At 42.0% G+C, this 23623-nt stretch overlaps 1 protein-coding gene across 1 annotated transcript in view; it reads left to right on the top strand.

Moving 5' to 3' along the window:
• LOC114629607 (T-cell immunoglobulin and mucin domain-containing protein 4-like) overlaps positions 1-18931 on the top strand; it is a 31888-nt gene extending 12957 nt beyond the window's left edge. Inside the window, exons 6-9 of the mRNA XM_028777675.1 lie at positions 12634-12683; positions 14857-14947; positions 17764-17803; positions 18700-18931. Of these exons, the coding sequence (XP_028633508.1) occupies positions 12634-12683; positions 14857-14947; positions 17764-17803; positions 18700-18784 (266 nt within the window). The 3' untranslated portion in view covers positions 18785-18931. The remainder of the gene's footprint in view (positions 1-12633; positions 12684-14856; positions 14948-17763; positions 17804-18699) is intronic.
• The last annotated feature ends 4692 nt before the right edge of the window (positions 18932-23623 follow it).

The following is a 23623-nucleotide window of genomic DNA, read 5'->3' as shown; positions in this document are numbered from 1 at the left end:
TGAAGAAGGTTGCATATAGGTTTCCTTTCCTTTTCAGGTGCAGACACTGTAGGATTTTCCAACCCCAATCCCTTGTGCTTCATAGCAGAAACGTGTGACATGCTACTTAGTTATCCCTCCTGATTATGGTTCCTCAATCCCTTGTCCTAGTGTTCCTCCAAACCTTCTGCATAGCCTGTCTTAGTTAGGGTTTTACTGCTATGAACAGACACCATGACCAAAGCAAGTCTTATAAAGGACAACATTTAATTGGGACTGGCTTACAGGTTCAGAGGGTCAGTCCATTATCATCAAGATGAGAACAAGGCTGCATCCAGGTAGGCATGATACAAAAGGAGCTGAGATTTCTACATCTTCATCTGAAGGCTACTAGCAGAATACTGGCTTCCTGGTGGCTAGGAGTAGGGTCTTAAAACCCACACCCATAGTGACACACCTACTTCAACAAGGCCACACCCTCTAGTAATGCCACTTCCTCAGCTGAGCATACACAAACCATCACAGCCTCCAACAGGAGTTAAAAGAGCTCGTTGGGAGTCTATCACATGTCTATACCACCATTTTGTAATGATTTCTTTTCATTTTTAATAATTTCAGGTGAATTACTTTCTTTGACCTTTGCTAAATCAGTTTCCTCAAAATATAAAATATAGATGATAGCAGTGCTTCTATCAGGGCTGTTGAGAGAGGAAATGTACAAGATGGAGACCTAGACTATAATTATTGACTGGTAAATGATAGCCATCATGAAGGATTCCTTCTTCTTTGATTCTTTACATCCCTGCTGCACTCACTCACAACCTCCCTCTTAGGTTAGAATGGAACCATAATAAGAGGCCATTTACACCAGCTTTTGGCTAACTCCACATTCTTGCTAAGAACATAGAACATGATTTTATAATATTTTTAAAACTGCTAATCACACTAGGGTAACAGCAGACAAGTGACAAATTACAAACTCAGGGAGGTTTCAGAAGCTTTTAAAATCTTACAGTTGTAATTCTCTACCATTAAAGAGAGTGAGAGTTTGAAAGCTTTCATAGCCTCCTTTCTAGGCAGCTTTCAATCACTGCTTTTGCTGCTGTGGTTGCAGATGGTAGTGGGGGGATCCTTAGTCCCTTGTTGCCTCTTGGTTGCTTAGTCCTTTTTGTGTTTCTCAGTCTGTGGAGGTTCTGCTTTACAGTTGAGTGGAAATCAAGTCATGACTTTAAAAAAAAAGAGCAGCAGTTAAGTTCTCTATTCAAGGACTTCTAGATTTATAGAATTTATTTTATAAGGCAATTCTGTGTACATATCTCTTCTAGACCAATGTTTTCTAAGTTCAAGTATTTAGTCTTCAGCAGAAGCCTTACATGGGGCAGTACATTCTCATCTCCACTGTCTTGCTATGTGAAACAGACTGGTACCCAAGATCAGGCAGCTACATAAACAGAGCCAGAAATGTGGACTTACAACCACATTTCAGAGATCTTCATTTTAACTGTAGGTCTAAGAACATAAGATTTGTAAGCATAGAGAAGTAATATTTGAAGAATAGTAGAAATCTGATCTCAAAAAGGGCTGGCCTTAAAAAGAAAAAAAAAGAAACAAAGAACAAGAACAACAACCCTTTTAAATGTGTGTTTAATGTGTGTGTGTGTGTGTGTGTGTACATGAATATACATATGTGTGTATATTCCTTGGGGTAGGGTCAGGGGAATATCCCTGTGAGTGAGAAACCCCAATCACAGCCTCAGCTCAGCGTCATCTTCAAGTCTACCATCCTCCTCTTTTTTGAGACAGAGTCTTTCATTGGCCTGGAGATCACCAAATAGAGTAGACTGTTGTTTAAGCAGCCCCAGGGATCCTCCTGTCTCTGTGTTTCAGTCCTGGGACTGTAAGCACATACCATCATACACACACCTTTACACATGTGCTGGGGATAGAAGGTCCTTGCCCTTGGAAGGCAAGTAAGTATTTTCCAGACACTGACATTTTGTTCCAGGTCTGGCTGCCATTTTCTCTCAACAGCTTCTTTAAGGGCAGGATCTTGTATTCATTTCTAATGTTTAAGTTTATTATTCTCTTAGTCCCTAAATGAATCATTATACTATTGTTAGCGTACTGTGTCAGGACATACATGGTCAGTGTCTTTCCACAATGTCAGAATTTACTGAATAACAGATTCACAAGATACATTGGTTTTGTTGGCTGTAATTTGCCAAGGGTTCCTGACATTTCCATCATAGCCCGGTGGTTGCAAGTTCTTTTATTTGAATTTTTAATTTTAAGTAATAATATTAATGCTCAGATAACAAGTTACATATCACACAACAAACACATCCACATATTTGTACATATGAGTGTTACAGAATGACTACAAAAGGGTTAAAGGTTTATGGGGATGGGATGGATAGCAGCAGCAGCAGCAGTGACAGCATTCCACAAATTCAAAAGACTTTATTGGTGACAGAGGCAAAAGGCTGCTAGAAATATAAAGAACATTTCTGTAGAAACAAGATAATGACTCCCTTGGAGGTTTACTGAAGGTACAAGTTCAAATCCTGCTACAGGATTGAGTTGGACTACAGAAGAGGGGTGTGGGATCATGGAGGTCGTAGAAATATAAGACAGTACCAGGAATGATAAATGGATAGACAGACAGCAATGTAAGTAAGCTATGTCAACAATAGGGACCAAGCTGAGATCAAGCCCCTGGGACACTTGGAAGTTCTTTGCCTGTTGCTTGCCTATACAGTGGACAGTCAGATGACCGTCATTGCCATTCTAGCGGTAAATGTCCTGTTTGATGAGTTCCAGGTGAGTGTGTTGCACTTGCCGTGTCTGGTGTGTTAAGTAAGTTCTCAAGCCTGCTTTTTGCTAATATGATTTTAATAATGCCCTTGTGCTTATATGTGCCTGATCTGCTTTGACAGATGTGGAGAACAATACTTTCAGCCTCTAGTTGTTTATCACTTTGGGCCTCATGAGTTGCCTTGAATAACTTCTGCTATTTGCATGTACCAATAGATACAGAATTAGCTTAGAAGATCTAGTCAAATGCTCCTTGTAAAGTATAATCCCTCAGGGCATGGCACAGCCTCCAAAACACTATTTTACACAGCACAAAATAACTTAGAACAGGGCACAGTGTGATCTCAACATATACCTATCACCAGGTAAAGTCAAAGCAGTATATGCTCAGAACTGTGACGTGAGTCAGTCTAGTACACCTGGCAACAGCAAATGCTCTTTTGGTAATAGGACATTTTTCTTTGCTCATGGTTCTTAGATTCCTTTTCTTGGCTCTAGGGGCCAAATATCAGCAAAGTATGGTAAGAGTGTTTGGGGAAATGTTTCCTCTCATGGTGTGGGTCTCAATCTGGACCAGTCATTAGTTGACTAATCTCTAAATGTTTGCTCCATCTTTACTCCTGCACATCTTGGAGGCAGAACAAATTGTAGGTTAAAAATTTTGTGGCTGGGTTGGTGTCCTTATCCCTCAACTGGAAGTCTTGCTTGCTTATAGGAGATGGCTGGTTTGGGCTCCATATCCCTCACTGCTAGGAGTCTTAGCTAGGGTTACCTCCATAGATTCCTGGAAATTTCCATTGCCCTTGGTTTCTAGCTCATCCCAGAGATGGTCCCATCCCATTCTAGTTGTTTTCTTCCAATACTCTCTCTCTCTCTTTGTCCCTCCTGTTGCCATTTCCACCTACACCCTTGTCTCTGTCCAGTTCCATGCCCTCCACCTCCCACCCTCACCCCAACCCCATCCACCCATGATGTCTATTCCATTTCAAGAGCTAGATTCTTTTTTTTAGATTGATTATTTATTTATTTATTTATTTATTTATTTATTATATGTGAGTACACTGTAGCTGTCTCCAGACACCCATATGAGGGCATCAGATCTCATTGCAGATGGTTATGAGCCACCATGTGGTTGCTGGGATTTGAACTCATGACCTCTAGAAGAGCAGTCAGTGCTCTTAACCACTGAGCCATCTCACCAGCCCAAGAGCTAGATTCTTAAGTAGGCTTAAGTCATAGGCCAAACTATTTATTTACTAAGGACTCGGAACCATCTGTGTTTTCAGAATAGGCAATGACATTTTTGGTTGTACCTGAAGGAAAAATTTTCTCAAAAAGTGTGGAGGGTTTATTGAATGGGAGCAAATCTAGAGGCAGGCAGGCTATGCTGTCAGCTCCTACAATGCTTGAAATAAGAGAACAGCTGGGTTAGAATGGTGGTAGCATTGTTGGTAGAGAGGGAGGGGGTTAAAGTCATTTAGGAGTGTGAATTCAGTGCATGTCTGATGGTCAAAACAAGACTGCAGCCTAACTAAATCTCCATACCTAGAAGACCAGGTCAATGGGAAACGTTAACTAGTAAAGGAACCCACATGGAGAAGAATGCAATTTGGTAGAACTTGTGTTGGAAGTGCTTCTGAACAATGTCTGATTGTCAGGTGTGTGCCAGGGATGATTTGGTTGTGGGGCAGGGATATGTCCTTTAATCATTGGCTCCTCTTTCTGACCAAGATAATTACTCACAGGGTAAGTGCTGAGCAAGAGCTTGCTGGAATGCCAGTCCATTCTTTTTTTTTTTTTTTAATTTTTTTTTGGATTTTTTTTACATTTCATATGTTGTCCTCTTACCCCATCCCCCACCCACCCAGGAACCCCCTATCCCCCTCACCCCTCCTCCTTCTTCTCTGTGGATGTAACCTCTACCTACCCCCCACTCCCACCTCCCCACCCTCAAAATTCCCACCCCCTGGGGCGTCCAGCCTTCATGAGGTCAAGGTTCTCTTCTTCCACCTATGCCCAGCAGGGCCCTCCACTCTTACTTATTCAGCTGAAGCCCTGGATCACTCCCTAAGTGCTCCCAGGCTGGTGGTTTAGACCCTGGGAGCTGTGGTTGGTTGGTATTGTTGCTCTCCTCATGGGGTCGCAAATCCTTTCAGCTCCTTCAGTCTTCACTCTAACTCCTCCATTGAGAACCCCATTATCAGTTCAATGGCTAGTTGTGAGCATCTGCCTCTGAATATGTCAGACTCTTGAAGACCTCTGAGGAGACATCCATATCAGGCTCTTATCAGCATGCACTTCCTGACTTCCACATCAGCATCTACCTTTGGTGACTGCACACAGTCCATTCTTGTATATTATATCCTAAGGAGTAGTTCAAGGCCAGAGACATAATTTTGGAAGTTGGTGCTAATAAAGGACACTTATCAGGGACTAATTATAGGCCAGATCTGGGTTTAGGACTTTGATCCATTGTTTCATTTTAAGCCATCATCTAGATACAGAGGGAAGAGCTAGTTATTCTGTCCACTACACAGACGAAATGGGTTTGGAAAGGCTAAGAAATTTGCCAGAGTTTGAAGTATAGGCCTTTTTGATTCTTTGAGCCAGGACTTTTAAAAGTTTTACTGTATTGCAAATGATAGGCATGGGGACTAAATGAAGTTCCTGTTGGGTCACCTACAGATGTTGTAAGATGATAGCTGGATGAAGACAGGATTGAAGAAAGGCAAAAGGAAGACTCCCTCTCCCTCTCTCACATTAAGAGAACAACATTTGGGAGAGAAGAAAAGCCAGCCAATCAGACAGAGAGGAAGTTGCAAAAACTCGGGTGGACTCCAGAGAGCGGAAGATCAGAGTCAGTGTTACTGAACTTGTAGGTCACAACCTCTGTCCCAACAAGTCAGGGTCAGTTTTTCCACCCTTCCTCATAAGCCAATTTCAAGATCTAAAGTAAAAGCAAGAAGCAGGAAAAGGAGATTTATTAAGTAAGGCCACATTGGGGAGAGGGACAGGGAGATCCAGTGCCTCCTCCTCTCCCAAGTCCATCTTCAGGGTCCTAAGGTGATGGTTTTACTACAAGGAAAGAAGGATGCACAACTAAGTCTAGGTGTGGTCCCTTGCCTATCATTGTCTCAACTCCGAGTCACCCGAGTCAACTGTGTAAGGGCAACTGTTACATGACAAGTTATAAGTCTTCCTCCAGAAGACAAGTTCCTCCTCTGGCTACTGCTTTGGCTTCAGGCATTTCTTCTCCGAGGGGGTGGGGGAGGATTTCTGGGGTGGAGTAGAGAGTGTAACTTCTTTGGGTGTGCTGTTTCACTAGTCTGATAACCAAAGAGAGGAGCCTACTTTGAAATGCTCAGTGGTTATCTGTTAGAGGTATTCTGTTGCTGGATATGGTGGCAAAGAACTTTCGAATTTATTCCTCTTATCCAACTGCGTCTATCTGTTAGCCTTGTCTCCTCTTCTCCTGTCGAACACCTTTCCTGCCTTGGGCAGCCACAACTATACTCTTAACTTCTATGCAATCAGATTGTTAGCTTCCACACACAAACAGAAATACAAGATATTTGATTTGTGTATGTGTGTGTGTCTGTCTGTACTTCTTCACTTAATACAATGTCTTCTCATCTCAATCTTGTTACAAATGAAAGATTTAAAAAATTTTTTTAAAGATCTCTTTATTCATGAGTATGTGTGTGTGTTTACTTGTGTGAGTGTATGCCCTATGTTTGCCTGAGTTCATGCTGTGTGCGTGTGCGTGTGCGTGTGCGTGTGCGTGTGCGTGTGCGTGTGTGTGTGTGTGTGTGTGTGTGTGTGAAGTATATGTTCCTGAAGAATCCAGAAGAGTGTTTGTCTCCTGGGACTGAAGTTACAGGAAATTGTGAACCTTTCATTCGAGGTGCTGGGAGCCAAACTTGGGACCTCTGGAAGAGCAGCAAATGTTCTTACCCACTGAGCTATCTCCATTTTCAGTTTTCTGCTCACGAACACGTTGGTTGGCTCTGTTTCTTGGCTGTTATGGGAATGTAGACAACTCTTTGAACACCGTTTTTGTTTTCTTTGGGTATGTATTCAATCAGATCCCTGGTTCACATGCTGGTTCTATTTTTAGTCTTTAAGGAATCTGTATCATTTTCTATAATGGATGCAGATTTGCAGACCTTTCCAACAATATGTAAGAGCTCTTTCCCCTTGAGTTCACAACAGTTCTTTCCCCCTCCTCTCATTCTAGCTGGAATGAGGTAAGATTTCCCTGGGGTCTGGATCTGTGTTTCCTTGATTAGTGATGAACTTTTTCCCATATTCATGGAAATCTGTAGTTCTTCCTTTAAGAAGTGCAAACACAGGTCATTGTAGTTTTGCAATGTACACATTGTATTTGTAAATTGTTTGAGTCCATTTTATTTTAGATACCAATCCATAATTATATAATAGTGGGACAAAGTTTTTTCCTATTTCTTTGTTGTACAGATTTTTTGTTTGTTTGTTTGTTTTTGAGACAGGGTATCCCTGTGGCTGTCCTGGAACTCACTCTGTAGACCAGGCTGGCCTTAAATTCAGAAATCTACCTGCCTCTGCCTCCCAAGTGCTGGGATTAAAGGCGTGTGCCACCACTGCCGGGCCGTTGTACAGATTTTTAGTTTGGTTTTTTTTTGTCTTTTCTGTTGTTGTGTTTTTTGTTTCTTTGATTGGTTTTGGTTTTGGCTTTTGTGATATGCACACTGAGGGCCAAAAAAAACTTTTTCCTAAATTATTTCCCCTGCTTTTTTTTTTTTTCTAGTTATTTCATATCTTACATTTTAATCTTTGGTGTAATGCAAATTGGTTTTTGTGTACAGTAAGAGATAGGTAAGAGAGGCTCTTCTTATGAATATCATACTGGCAGATTCTAGTGAATATTTTCCTGGAGATGAGGGGAGGCACTATTTAACCCACTACTATTTCCCTCTTGCAGAATTAATTTACTAGCAGGTTCTGTGAGTCTTTTGTTATGCAGTACCTATATGGAGCTCAGGGCTTTCAGGATCTAAGGGTCTGAGAACAGATCGCATGCAAAGCAGCAGTCTTGGTGGGTCCAGGTGTGTAAACTGACAAGATGGCTCCTCTATGGTATGGTTGAAGGGGAAGTTTCTATTATAGATATGAGAGAGAGAACAGTCAGAGGAATCTGAAATCTTTCAGAGCAGGGAGAGAAAGAAGTAGGCTGAACATGGCCAGCAGACTGGGTCTGTCCATGAGAAGCAGGAGCAGAGAGGTGGGGGATGGAGAGACAGAGAGAGAGAGAGAGAGAGAGAGAGAGAGAGAGAGAGAGAGAGAGAGGGAGGGAGAGGAACGGAGAGGAACGGAGAGAGAGGGAAGCAGAGCAAGAGACAGAGAGAGACAGAGACACACATAAACACACACAGAGAGACAGAGACAGAGGCAGACAGAGAGAGTAGCTGGGGAGGAGGAAGCCTTTGAGTAGGAGAGAAGTGAGAAGGGTTTAGATCCTGGTATGGATTTTGAAATGTGTAACAGGTACTTGTGATATGGAATGAGCCTAAAGGCCAGCATGTACTTTGGAATATTCATAGGCATCATAGATAGCCATTTTCCCTCCTGCCTTTTGGAATTTGGGGAAATGGAGTTTTCTTTGATCCTGACACTAGACCCATCCTAGATGGCTGGCATGGTTATATTTCACAGGGAAGAAAACCACTGGCCTGTACCCTGTGACTGTTTCATGCTCAGCACTGTGACCTTTGGAGTATGTCCCCTGGCCTCTCACGTTTTATGAAGGTGTGTGTGTGTTTGGGGTGGGGGTGGGGAGTGCTGTTTGCCATCATACCACAGCACTGGTGTTTGCAAAGTGTCTCTTATGTTAGACCATTCCAATTTAAAACAGATTAGCTCTGATAGCAAACTGAACCAGGCTGGCTTTCTGTGTGATGTCCTCAATTTCAAGTGGATCCATCATGGATGATTACAGTACAATAGGATTTGGCAGAACAAAGGTAGGAGTTTTGAATTCCTACCTGCAATTTCCAGCTCTGGAAGAGCATAACAGAAAGCAAACAGCAACAATAGCTTAGTCGTTACTGGATGAAAATACGCTGGCTTCCCTCCTTACATTTTTATGCTCCCAGGAATTCAACAATCCAGTTTCTTCAAAGAACAAATAAGCTTTCTGGTACCAATTATACTATATAATCTTCTCCTTCTGTCTCAAGTGCTAGAAATCTGGGGAGGAAAATCCAAGGTATTGACTCCAGTGATTATTAGGGTGAATATTTTAACATTCAGTCTCCCTTCTCTGTCCTTTTTTGTGTATATGTGTGAAGTACATGCTAGTGAATACGTGGGTACAAGTACCTGTGCATTTATGCATGTGGAGGGGTCAAAGCAAGATGGTGGCTGTCACCGTGTTACTCCCCACCTTATTGGCTTCAGACAGGGTTCCTCACTGAACAGAAAGCCCACTGGTTCTGCCAGTATCTTAGGGTTTTATTGCTACAAAGAAACACCATGACCACAAAGAAAGTTGGGGAGAAAAAGATTTATTTGACTTACATTTCCAGATCACAATCCACCAATGGAGGAAATTAGGACAGGAACACAAAAAGGGCTAGAAACTAGTGGCCCGAACTGAGGCAGAGGCCATGGAGAGGTGCGCTTCCTGGCTTTGCTCAGCTTACTTTCTCATAGAACTTAGGACTACCAGCCAAGGGATGGTATCACCCACCATGGGCTAGGACATCCCCCACTGATCACTAATTGAGAAAATGCCTTACAACTGGATCTTATGGAGACATTTCCTCAACTGAGGCTCCTTTCTCTCTGATGACTCTAGCTTGTGTCAAGTTGATACAGAAAACTAGGTAGTACAGCCGGACTGAGGAGTTGGCCAGCTAGCTCTCAGATCTGCTTGTCTCTACTCCCTTCCTGCAATCCTGGGGTTACAGCAGTGTCCTGGAGATTTGAATGCAGGTTCTCATGCTTATAGAGTAAGCCTTTTAACTCACCCCATCATCTTACCAGCTCTGTTTTTTATGTGCTATTTTTACTATAGAGTCTTATTGGAAATGTATTGTGTTCTCGGATGCTTTTTCTCTGCTCTGGCTTCTAGCGCTGCTTTTATTTTTTTGGCTTCCCTGATGGTTTCTTCTGTTTGATTGTTTGTTTGTTTCCTCTTCTGCCTCCCCAGCCCACTTCCAAATCCTGGTATTTGTCAGGGTTTCCCCCTTTCTCGTGGGATATACGTTCTAAAGACTTGAACTGCTTGCTAGGTACTGACAATTCCCAAAGAGTACAGTATCTATGGTTGTACTTTTTTTACAAAATTGATTCAGATTCAAATAGATCAGCTGTTTAATGGTACACACACACTGTGTGTGTGTACGTGTGTGTATGTGTGTGTGTCCCACAGGTATAGTAAACACAGTACCTCTGACTGCCGCTCATAACCTGTCTCCCTCAAGAACCTACTTCTGCTCTTCCCTCGTCACTGTCTTTGTCAACAGTTAAGTAGTAATCGTGTGTCTTCCGTGTGAACTTGGAGATAAGGAAGGCTCATTTTTCTCTGTAGCCCACATTTAATGTCTATATTCTGTTGTTTCTATCCCCTGTCAAGCATTTCTGTACTCTTACCTTTGCTCTCTACTAGCTCTGGACTTCAGACCCCAAATCAGATGAGTTCCCTATTGTTACAAAATATAATGTGGTGAGGGGTACTTGGTGGGCCCATGTCAAAGTGTCCCTCTGAGAAGTTATACCATGTAAGAGACCTGGTATAAAGGGGTTTTATTTGGGGGAAGAGAGGGGAGTGAGGACATGGAGAAGAAGTAGAGACAGACAGACAGGAGCAGAGCCATAAGGGCAGAGAAGCAGGTTGGAGGGTGGAGTGTAGAGGACAGAGAAGGGCAGAAAAGGGGAGAGAGAGGCTGGCTGTGGAAACAGAGAGTGGGGGGGGGGGAGTGGCTGGGCAGTCTTTTTATACACCACCTTCACCAGGCAGCAGGTAGGGTGGCAAGTGATGACGCAGTCAATAGCTAGGTCCCTGAGAGGAGCCTAGTGGGATGGCCTGTAAACGAACACCTATGGGCTGTTCCCTTCTCTTCCTGGTTAGGGTCCTGTACAGTATAAAATTCCTGTGGCTGTTAATAGCCTGAGAGCCCAGTGGAGTCTTATCATGCTAATATAAATCCCTCCACAGCTAAGTTATCTCCTCTGGCTATTCCTGCACCCAGTGTTCCATCTTCACAGTTGCTTGTATGTAGGCAATTTATTTGGTACACAAACTATCTATATCTATATATATTTACACATATATAATATATACATATATAATTTACACATATATAATACACGTGTGTGTATGTGTGTGTATGTGTGCAGACACATTACACATAGTGTAATCCATGAGAAAGAAAACTGGATGCCAAATCAAACCTATGAGGAGAAAATAATTCAATCAAGAGACATGGTGAGCACAAGATGTATGAGGAGTCTGTTGCTAGAGAAACAGGGTGTGTTGTGTAACAGTTAACTTATTTCTCTGAGTAGAAAGCCTATATTCTAAAATAACAATAAAAGGAATAGTGTGGTGGCTAAGCCCATGACAACCATCTGCTATCAAGTAGAGTATTGCCTTGGCTATGTGCTCATGCAGTTGGTGGCATAGTAGGTTTATAGCAGCAGCTTCCAGTATGTGAACAGTGACATTCTGCCCGCTAAGATATATTAGATGATAGAATCTTTTGACTCCATAATGACTCATGGTACCATTGTTGGGTATGGAGTTTATCATTTACTATGTTGCTATGATAATGTTTAAGACAGATTTTAAAAAATATTTTATATAATAAATTCCCAGATGTCTAAAGTATAGCTAGCAGAGTGGCTAATAATAAGTTCTCAACAAATATTTGTTAACTGAATGACTGGTAGTTTTTCTTGCTGGATAAGAATTTTGAATGCATTACTGGGGCTTCTAGAAAAATCAGAGCCAGATTTGTCAGGATGGCTTAGTAGATAATGCACTTCCCATCAACCCGAACAACCTGACCTGGATCCTCAGGATCAACATGGTGAAAGGAGAGAACTGAGTTCCATATGTTGTCCTCTGACCTTCATGCATACCTGGGTACTCAAGCAAGCAGGTTCACATGTGTGCATGTGCACAAGCATACCTCCCTTCCTCCTATGTGCACACACTAAGTAAGATGTGATTATTAAAAAGTTTTAGGGTTTGGAGAGATGAGCCAGTAGTTAAGACCATTTGCTACACTTTCAGAGGACCCAGGTTTAGTTCCCAGCACACATATCCGGGTGCTCAAAACTGCCTGGGACTCTAGTTATAGGGTATCTGACTCTTTCTTCTGGTCTCCGTAGGATCCAGACACAGATATTATGAACATCTTATATGCAGGCATTCATAGATGCATATAAGATAAAAATAAATCTTTTTTAAAGTAATAATTTTGAACAAAGGAGACAGAGAGATAGAGACAGACAGAGAAAGAGAAACAGAGAGAGAGAAAGAGAGAGAGAGAGACAGAGACAGAGACAGAGACAGAGATACCCACAGAGAGATAGCAAAGGCGAATGCTTGGTCTCTGGGTCACCTTTCACTCCTGTGTAAAGTGGAGATGTTCTGTTCCTGTGAGATCATGTTAGAGAGAAGCAGTAAAACGATGCAAAAGCAAGTTTGCACAAATCACTTATACGAAGAGAAAGATGATGTTACAGAATTAAATACTCTATCTGGCTGAGCAGGTGGCTTTGGATACCTATTTCAGAAGGTGCTTCTAATACTCTCACAGAAAATCTAACATTTTCCTGTCTTTACCTTCCCAGCATTAATGACAACGAAAGAGTCTACGCCGGAGGTAGCTAAATCACGTCAGGTAAAAGATCTGAGAAGTATTGGAAGCCTTTGGCTTCGGATTAAAAAATTCCCTAGTAGAAGTTTTCGCTGATGTGCTTGGGAGAATAGAACAGTGCTAAATGGCAAAATGCATAGTAACTATTATGAAGCGGTCAAAGACTTGAGAATGTGTACTCTTGACAGAAATACTATTGATTGATTATTACTTTGATATGCACAGCACAGATGTTTTGAAAGCAAGAGGAAAAATATTTATGGATACAAACAAAATCATCATGTGTCCCTTGTGTGAAGCCCAGAGTTATTGATGTGACTTCAGTGCCAACACCTGCTCTCACCATTGCTCTTATATTTTGAGGTTTCCTTTCATTTTGGTTTATTGCAAAAATGATTAAAGTTGCTCTGAGTTAAAACATTAGACGTGACAGATGTCTGTGAAAGCAGGCTTTCCTTGGAGATAGTCATGTTTTTGCTTCTGCTTTGGGCCAATTCTGGGCTTCTGTGTGCTAGAGATTGAGATAGGAAGAGAGGAAGGAAACAGTTTGGCTGCCCCAAGGGAAGTGGGAGTGTCCTCATAAGATACCTAAAAGCCTGGCTCAGTACACCAAGCATTGTGGTGTCAATAGCCCTTTAAATACCTTAAATTTAACACTGAGTTTTTTTTAAAAGTATTAATTTTAGAACCAAAGTCATTACATAGTCACACAAATTGTATATGTTTTCACAAAAACTAGTAATATCCTTCCAAATGAAAATAAAATTAGTGGGAAGAATGGTACTGACACTTTGGCAAATCTCATTTGTGTTTGGTAACTGTAATGCTTAATGGGAATTGTCAACTTGACAGAATCCAGAATTGCCTGTGAGGCAAGCTTCTGGGGATACCTTTTGGGGGTGATCTTGAGTTCACCAACTAAGGTGGGAGACCCACCCACTGTGGCATCATTTCCTATTGCAGTCTTGAGCTGTGTAGGGGGAAAAAGGAAGCTGGGTGGCAGTATGTGCCTTTCACTCTCTGCTTCCTGGGTGTGGATGGGATGTGAGCAGTTGCTTCAAGCTCCTGCCATCCTGACTCTCCTGCAGTGATAGACAGTTCCCTGAACTGTGAGCTACAATAAACCCTTTCTCCCTTAAGCTGCTTTTGTCAAAATATTTATTATAGGGACAAGAGAAGAAACTAAGACAGCTTTTTGTTGTTGTTGCTCTGACAAAATGCAAAGAAGAAAGAACTTACAGGATGAAAGAGTCATTTTGCTCAGGGTTTTAGGTGGTTCCTTTTGTCATCACATGGAGGGCCTGGTGGAGTTGAGCAGCTCATATCATCTCATCCAGGGAACAGAGAAAAAAGGAAGGAGAAGGAAAGAGAGCTAAGGAGAAGAGCGAATATCTGTGTTCTTGGCTATTTTCCCCATTCTGTTTCATCTAGCTCCCCAGCCTGCCGATGATGCAGTCCACAGTCAGGGCAGGTTAACCCTACTTAGTTAATCTTGTTTGGAAATGTTTTCATGGACACGCCTCGTAGTGTGCTTCTCCAGTCTCCCAGGTGTCCTTCACTGTGATGAAGCTGGCTAGATGAACCATCACAAGGAGACAGAGATGGAGCTTATCCCTGCTCTCACGTTCTGTGGTGATGATCCATGAGTGCCTGGTGTCACCACATATTCGTTCCCCCTGGGAAACTGCACTGTTGTGATCATGAAAGAACAACACTGGAAAGGACAAATCAAGTCTCCTGCATACTTAGATGTACTGGGCTCCCAGGCTGTACTTTTAGGACAACCCTGATAGAAAATTTGAAATTTAGCTTCCTCTTCATTTTTATTTGTTTTCTCTAGAAACTGAAGTCAGCCGTGGAAAGAAATAACAGGTCTAGGGAGAGCCCAAAGGCTTTGGGCAGTGCCCAACAAAGAGATTTGACAGTGGAAAGCACAGCTCACAGCATAGTTATTAGTTTTTAGTCACTTGACCTCTGAGTATAATAGCCCAACGTACCTGATGTCTAAGACGTGGACGATCTAGGCATATAGGCAATATGCTTTGGGCTTTTAGGGGGAAAACTAAACCTGATTTAGAACTCTGAGCTTGTTTTGACTAGGAGACACAGCGGGCAGAATCACATGAGATTTAATGATATCGTGGGTGATAGCAAGGCATTCTTGGGATGTGAAGAATTCTTGCCTGTATCTTGGCAGATCAACCAGAGACAGACCACCACCTTGATCATTGCCTGCTGTGTGGGATTTGTGCTGATGGTGTTATTGTTTCTGGCGTTTCTTCTTCGAGGTAAGGTGGGCGGGGCCAGGTGTAACTGGCCTGAGGGATGGGCGTTTGTAGGTGGACTGCAGAGCTGAGGTGACTCCAGGAGTGTCATAGGAGGAGAGTATTTCTGTTTACCCTCTTTCCTTTTATTCCCCTAAAGTCTCAGTTCTCTCATTGTCCTCACATGAGTTGTGGGGGTGACAGGTAAGTTCATCACCACCAAATGGCTTTGTGTATGGTCCTCTTGGTAAGGCTGACACTTTGATGATGGAAAATAAGACCAAGAGGGCATTCATTGATAGGACACAGATGCCATGCACAAGATGTGTCTAATTTGTTCTGTCTTTGTTATTGCCTTGTGTAGAAAGGCCTGTTGTTATCCCCTCCCTTTTCTTTTCTTCTTGTACTTCCTCCTGCCCCCCAAGACAGGGCTTCTTTTCCCTGGCTGTCCTGGAACTCACGTTGTGGATTAAGCTGGCCTCAAATTCAGAAATCCACCTACCTGCCTCTGCCTCCTGAATGCTGGGATTAAAAGTAAATGTCACCATGCCTAGATACTCACTTTTTAAATTAATTAATTAATTAAGTAATTAAGTAATTTATTTATTTATTTATCTGTCTATGTATGTATGTGTCATCTATTGTCTGTCTATATCTATCTATCTATCTATCTATCTATCTATCTATCTATCTATCTATGTATATGTGTGTGAGTGTTTTGCCTGCATATATGTCTGCATACCACATGTGTGCCTGGTGTCCATAGAAACAGAAAAAGGTATAAGATCTGTAACTAGAGTTACAGACAGTTGTGAACTATTATGTGGGTGCTAGCAACTGAACCTGGGTCCACTGGAAGAATATCCTGTGCTCCTAACCACTGAACAATGTCTCCTGCCCTGTTACTCCTTTCTTATAGTTAGAAATACGCTTGGATCCCTGTCTTATATTTTCAAGGAGTGTCACAGGAGTAAAAGCATGAACAGTCTTGCTTTTATATGTACCTTTAAAGCAGGCTTGCTTAGGGACCACAGATGGCCTTCAAGAGAGAGAATCCTGGGAAATGGTTGACCAATGTGTTCATGTGTCCATGCCTGCACTTGTTAGGGAACAGGGTCTATAGTTTTTTTTTTGTGGGTGTGAAATTCTGAAGTTGGCTTATGATTTACACTTTTCTGACATCAAAACACAAACAGAAGACTATAACCACTGTAAAATGGAACTATAAAATAAGCATTATGGTTTTCATATAAAACACAGGCACACAGAAGGTACCCACTACTGTTATAAAACAGGAAAATTGATGCTTTATGTCAGTCAGCCATAAGATGAGATTATTCTCTATTGAACCTGTCCTTGGAGAATACTGCAAACACTATCTATAACTTCCTGGAGGCTTGCTGTTAGCACTTATGTGAAGTCATAGATGCTATTTTGGGTGATTCTGGACATTATCACAAAAACTGCTTTAAAACCCAAATGAGGTGCTGGGGAAGTAGGTTAATAAGTAAAGTGCTTATCACTTACGCACGAGGACCTGAATTTGAGTCTCAGAACCCATGCATTGTGGCATTTGGTGTAATCTCAGTGTCCAGGAGGCAGGGATTGGTGGCGATTCTCCAGGGCTTTCCAGCCAGCCAGCCTAACTCATTGGCAAGTGCTAGTCCAGTAATAGATTCCTTCTCAAAGAACAAGGTAGTCAGAGCCTGAGGAACAACACTCAAGGTTGACTTCAGACACATGCTTGAACATAGATGTGCACAGATACCTGCATATACATAAAAGCCAGCACAAATATGAATATTCAAAGACATGCATGCATACACACAAAGTCAGATAACTTGAATCTGTGTTCCTAAGTAACCAAAGCGTTGTCGAACCTGCATCAGAGAAGCTTCTTGTAGCAGATGGTAAGTAACAAAGAGGCCCACATTTGGACAATGTGCAGAGAATGAGAGACTTTGGAGCACTCAGCCTTAAATGAGATTTTATCAAACCCCTCCCCTCAGGTCTCAGGGATCTATTTGGAAGAAAAGGTTATAAGAGCCAGAGGTAGGTAGTAGGTGGCCCCAAGACACAACATGCCTAATGCGCTATGAAATCACAGAGACCATGACGAAATGCACAGAGCCTGCACACTGTAGGCACAAGGCCTAGACAGATTCAAGCTCCACAAAATGCCAGCACTGTGAGGGACAGTAGACACAAAGTCCCACGCCTAACCCAGAGGCTATGGCAATTGATACATGCTGAGAAAATCTGTTTTCTCCAGTGGAGTGTCACTGGATATAGCAACCACACTCTAAGAAAGGCCCTATGACTGAGAATAGTTGGCCAACTTAAAAGTGTTTTGCTTGCTCGTGTGTGTGTGTGTGTGTACACATACACTTTGTTTAGTTTTATATTTTTTTATCTTATTGCTTATTCATTTTCTTTTTTTAGTGTTTGTCTGTTTTGATTTTCATTTTTGTTGTTGTTTTCCATGTTTTCTTTTTAAAGAGATGAGGAGAAGGAGGGAGAAAGAGAGAAAAAAAACAGCAGAGTGGGTAGTGGGTGTGATAGAATTTGGGGGAGAGAAAGAAAATGATCAAAATATGTTTTATGAAAAAACATTCTAAAATAAAAATATATTAAAAATTTAACAGCTTTATACGATAGCCTATAACATAGGAGCGGCTTTGACATGAATGAGTTGGATTGAGGGCCAGAAGCAGCAAATATCAAATGGAGGAAAGAAAGGCTGTCCTTACCTATGCTAGACTACTTCATGTGTAAGGGGGTGGGCATCTCCCTGCAGTTCACAAAGCAGTTCTGCTCACATCAAGGCCTTGTCTTTTCAGGGAAAGTCACAGAAGCCAATTGTTTGCAGAGACACAAGAGGTAATTCATCTTGCATGGCCGATTGTTATGTTGATTACACAGCCTGTTACACATGATTAGATACTACTCAGTGGTTTAATGACTTGTGCTTGTGTTCTGATTAAACACAGGGTTAGAGAGACAGGGCATTAGAGGAAGAAAAAGCAGTGGAGATTTAACTCACATTAACCTCTGTCTCAGTTAACACTACATTCGTGTCCAAACTAGAACTAAGGAAAGCAGGAGGTATTAATGGAGGTATAGCACGCAAAAAAGATGATGCATGCCATTGCATTCTATGCTTAAAGCTGGTTCAGCACTGAGTGGCTCATTTTAAAAGCACATTGTTTGTGTGGAGTCACTGAGAAAAGCAATATGGAAATTAAATAAAGTATTTTGTAATATTATTCCTGGGATTTGGTTCCTTTGCCCCATAGACCAGCATGTTTCATGGCTTGCTTTGATTTTGTAGGTGTCTACGAAGAGTGTCTGGAATTAGATTTTAAATATCTGTTCTGTTTATTGCTTTTAGGGGAAAGAAATAAAAAGACTTGGTAAAAGTCGCAGCAATAATTAATTGCACCAACAGCACATTATTTATTAACAATGACCCAATATTACGTGGGGAATCGGAGGTCCTCCAAAGTGACTTCCTGAGTTCAAAGCTGGCGATCTCTTGGGATATCAATGGATTTAGATCATACTTTTCAAAGCAAGATGTAATCTCTTTATTATAAAAGGTTGGCAAAGCCCTCTGTGCTCTCTCTATAGCCTCAGTTTCCCCATCTGTAGAATAGGAGATTGGGCAGGATGAAGTCTGAGTCTTGTGTGCTCAGCCTGGGTTAGTCGTGCTATTGCTGAGCAGGCCCAGTGATCTTGCTTTTTCTGTTTTAATCTGCCTTCTTTTCATTTCACAGGCCAGACAACACTGAAGATAGTAAGAGTGTCCTCAATGACATGTCACACGGGAGAGATGATGAAGATGGGCTCTTCACTCTCTGACTCGACACCTTTACTTAAGATTAAGCATAGGGGATGGCATTTGAATTGTCAAGACAAGCTTGGGGATGTTGTAATTTTCTTTTAAAGTCTCACTACAAGTTTGGGGACATTGTAATTTTCTTTTAAAGTCTCACTCTGTTTATCTACTCTGTGGGTCCTGTCTTCTTGTATCTTCCCACATGAAGGTGCTTTAGAGATATATCTTCCCTGCCTAGTGCTTTAGTCATCTATGTAGTTTTGTGGCTAGGTGACTTTTCACACTGGCCTTGAACACTGTCATTGGTGGGTGGTGAACTCATTGCCACAGCCTTGGGAATCCCTTCAATCTCCCAGCAGTAGAGGGAGTTAGAAATAGCCAATGGAAAAAAATCTCTTTTCAAACAGCATCTGGTTTGTTGGAGGTAGCTGATATATTTATAAAAAGATAAAGAGAATATGTTCTGTGGGTGTGTGGTGAGGTATGGGGGAAGGGGATGTCTCAGTGGGCCCATGCCATCCCTTCCCCCTGAGGGACCAGCCACACAATGGTATAGTATAGAATAGAGTTTATTCAGGGCATGGGGAGGGAAGTTAAGAGGGTAGTAGAGGCAGAGAGAGGGAGAGAGTAGAGAAGTAGAGGCCTGCCATGAGCACGTGGAAAGAGGGGAAAGGGAAGGGGAGGGGGGAGGGGGGAGGGGACAGAGGGATCAAGATATCATTAGAGAGCAAGAGTGAAAGAAAGAAAGAGAGAGAGGAGGAGGACAAGCAGCCCCTTTTACAGTGTGCCAGGCCTACCTGACTGTTGCCAGGTAATTGTGGGGCGGAGCTTAGACTGAATGCTAACAGTAGCTGAACTCTATTTATACAAAGCTCCTTTAACCAGTCTGTCTTCTTGGTATCTAAGTTGCTTTTGTTTTTTTTGCTATGATATTAATGTTATGATATTAATGTTATGATATTATGATATTAATCTTCATATTTGAGTGTCTTTAAAGTTCACCACAGTGCCATCTGAACTCTTGCCAGAGAGTTTGGGTTTTGGAAGCAGTCAGGTGCCCATCAGAGCAAAGGTCCCAATGACAAGGATTGTGCACAGATGAAACACTGAAGTTATCCAAGTAAATTCCTCTATGTGTAATTCATTTTACTGTAGTGCAGGAAGAACTAATTCGTTTTAAAACTTTAATAATTACTAGCATGCTGAACTCTGAGAGAGAAATAAAAGCAAATAGCTGTTGAGTAAATGAATGTAAGAAAATGTATGTCTGAACAAGGATGCTCAGGCTGGCTACTATGGGAAGCTAGCTAGATCTGAAAGACATTGTCAGATTATCTTTCTTTTCAGGGCAACAGTATCATTAAAGAAATAAGCCTACAGTCTTATAGCTAACTCACTTTTGCATTTCTACTCCCTTAACAGTATCTTTAAGAGGCAACAGAGACTGTGAGAATGATCAGCCAGAAAAACGATCTTGCTGCCAAGTTTGATGACTTAATCTCTAGGACCCCCATAGAGGAAGGAGAGGTCCTATTCTTGCAAGTTGTCCACATACACAACACAGCATGTACCATCCCATATTATATGCATGTACATTCACACATAATAAAATAAAACATACAGACACAAAAAGGCAAACAAAATTGTCCTCATGGTACAGCCTATAGATCTATTACCCTATTAGTTGACATGGCATGATTCAATTGGGGAGAACCCACTCTCAACCCTACCACAGACACAGAGCAGTTCAGTTCATCCTACTATATAGAGCAGGAGGGATATGAACCATTAGCTACAGAGCAATGGCTACTTCTCTTTTTCTTTTTTTTCATCCTGAGGCTAGGTTAAGCTGCTCAAGTCTGTCATTTAGAAACTAAGGCGTAGCATAGGTCTAAAGTCATGTTCTGGAACTCAGTCAGCATTGTCACTTGGAAAGGAGAGGTTGACCAGATGACTTAATAGGTAATCAATTGTAGTACTGTATGAGTCTATGGAACCCCTCTTCCCATCTTAGCTTCCACTCTCACTCCCTGTCCACCTTCTAAAACCACTCCCACCAACAGTTACCAACTTAAGTCTGATGAGAAGGGAGACAGGAGGAAGGTTCTAAACAGTATTTAATTTTGCTTGATGACTATTGTCAATCATTCTCCAATATTGCTTTTAAGATTCCTGGATCAGGCCTTCCAGTCTGGGCCTGAGCACTGAGCAGATCTCAGGCAGCAGCTCTGCACCCAATCTCACAAAATCCAGAGAAAGCAGAGCTCCCAGGAGCTCTAACCTGGGCAGCATCTTATGTAAGGAGATAGCAACACCGGCCCCAAACAGGGAGTAACTAGGACCCACTAGGACTCAGGAATTCACTCCTGGCCCAGAGTACTGGTTCCTTTCTGTCTGGGCCCAAGCACTGAGCAGATCTTGGGCCCCAGCTCTAACCCTAGTAGTAACACCCACCCCACACAGTTCTGAAACAACCAAGATAATAGGAAAGACAGGCTCCTGTAAGGCCCCAGAAGAGGCTCAGGACACCCCCCCCCCACCCCGCTGAAGTCCCAGGGACTGGTGCTCGCCCCAAATGACCACAGAAGTCGGCACTTGAGGCAATCAAAGCAAAAGGCGTTTACTAGGAACCAGCTAGCTGGGACTCTGTCCCGTACCTCCACAAGAGGGAAGGAGAGAGAAAGAGAGAGAGAGAAAGAGAGAGAGAGAAAGAGAGAGAGAGAGAGAGAGAGAGAGAGAGAGAGAGAGAGAGAGAGCCCTGAATATCAAAATACATAGGTTTATAAAGACAAAAGCCACAGGCTGGGATGGGGGCTGGGGAATAGAGGCTTCCTAGGAGGGAACGCTCTTGATTACATTTCTTCCCAGCACACAGCTGGGAAAACTGAGGAGTCAGGACTTTCCAGGCAGGAGTGCTCTCTCTTATTGGCACACACACAGCTGGGAAACTGAGGAGCCAGGATGTTCCAAGCAGGAGTGCTCTCTCTCTCTTATCAACACACACACAGCTGGAAAACTGAGAAGCCAGGATGTTCCAGGCAGGATTGTTCTCTCTTTTATTGGCACACACACACAGCTGTAGTTTTCAGAAATATTTGGTATGTACCTGCCTTGGGGCCCTTCCCCAGGAGTTCATGAGTTCACAGTCCCACGTTATTCTGAGATACTGGCCAATTAAAAAAAATTTTTTTTTCTTACAGCTCCAGTCAGAGACAGGCAGGTAGCACTAAGGAGATCCAGATGGTGAAAGACAAGCCCAAGAACATAAACATCAGTAACCCAGGGTACTTGGCATCATTAGAACCTAGTTCTCCCACACTAGAAAGTCCTGAATTAGAAAGTCCTGAATTCCCCATATCACCAGGAAAGCAAGATTCAGATTTAAAATCATTTCTAATGATGATGATAGAGGACTTTAAGAAGGACATAAATAACACTCAAAGAATTTGAGGGGAACACAGGTAAACAGGTAGAAGACCTTAAAGAGGAAACACAAAAATCCCTTAAAGAATTACAAGAGAATACAACCAAACAGGTGAAGGAATTGAACAAAATCATCCAAGACATAAAATGGAAGTAGAAACAATAAAGGAATAACAAAGGGAGACTACCCTGGAGATAGAAAACCTTGGGAAAAAATCAGGAGTCATAGATGCAAGCATCACCAACAGAATACAAGAGATAGAAGAGAGAATCTCAGGTGCTGAAGATACCATAGAAAATATTGACACAACTGTCAAAGAAAACGCAAAATGCAAAAAGTTCTTAACACAAAACATCCAGGAAATCCAGGACACAATGAGAAGACCAAACCTAAGGATAATAGGTATAGATGAGAATGAAGATTCCCAACTTAAAAGGCCAATAAATGTCTTTAACAAAATTATAGAAGAAAACTTCCCTAACCTAAGGAATGAGATGCCCATAAACATACAAGAAACCTACAGAATGCCAAATAGACTAGGCCAGAAAAGAAATACCTCCTGTCACATAATAATCAAAACACCAAATGCACAAAACAAAGAAAGAATATTAAATGCAGTAAGGGAAAAATGCCAAGTAACATATAAAGGCAGACCTATCAGAATTACACCTGACTTCTCACCAGATACTATGAACTCAAGAAGATCCTGGACTGATGTCATAGAGACCCTAAGAGAACACAAATGCCAGCCCAGGCTACTATACCAGCAAAACTCTCAATTACCATAGATGGAGAAACAAGATATTCCATGACAAAATCTTACATGATATCTTTCCACAAACCCAGCATTACAAAGGATAATAGTGGGAAAGCTCCAATACAACGAGGGAAATTATATCCTAGAAAGACCAAGTAAATAATCCTCTCCCAACAAATCCAAAAGAAGATAGACACATAAAGATAATTCCACCTCTAATAACAAAAATAACTGGAAGCAACAATCACTGTTCCTTAATATCTCTGAAGTCAATGGACTAAATTCCCCAATAAAAAGACATAGGTTAATGGACTGGATTCGTAAACAGGCCCCAGCATTTTGCTGCATACAGGAAACTCACTTTAGTGACAAAGACAGACACTACTTTAGAGTTGTAGGCTGGAAAACAATTTTTCAAGCAAATGGTCCTAAGAAACAAGCTGGAGTAGCCATTCTAAAACCTCTAGCCCGGAAACACAAAGGGAGGGACTCATGGCTCCACCTGTACAGGTAGTTGAGGGTGGCCTCGTCAGGCAGCAGTGGAAGTGGAGGGCCTTGGTGCCTGAAAGTTTGAATTCCCTAGTGTTAGGGAATTCCAGAGCAGGGAGGCGGGAATAGGAGGATGGTGGGAGCACACCCTCATAGAAACTCCCAGAATTATATGGATTGGATATGACAGGG

The sequence above is a fragment of the Grammomys surdaster genome, unplaced genomic scaffold, assembly GCF_004785775.1.
Source record: "Grammomys surdaster isolate TR1022 unplaced genomic scaffold, NIH_TR_1.0 313, whole genome shotgun sequence".
In the NCBI taxonomy this organism is placed as follows: Eukaryota; Metazoa; Chordata; class Mammalia; order Rodentia; family Muridae; genus Grammomys; species Grammomys surdaster.
This window is presented reverse-complemented; position numbering and strand designations above follow the sequence as displayed.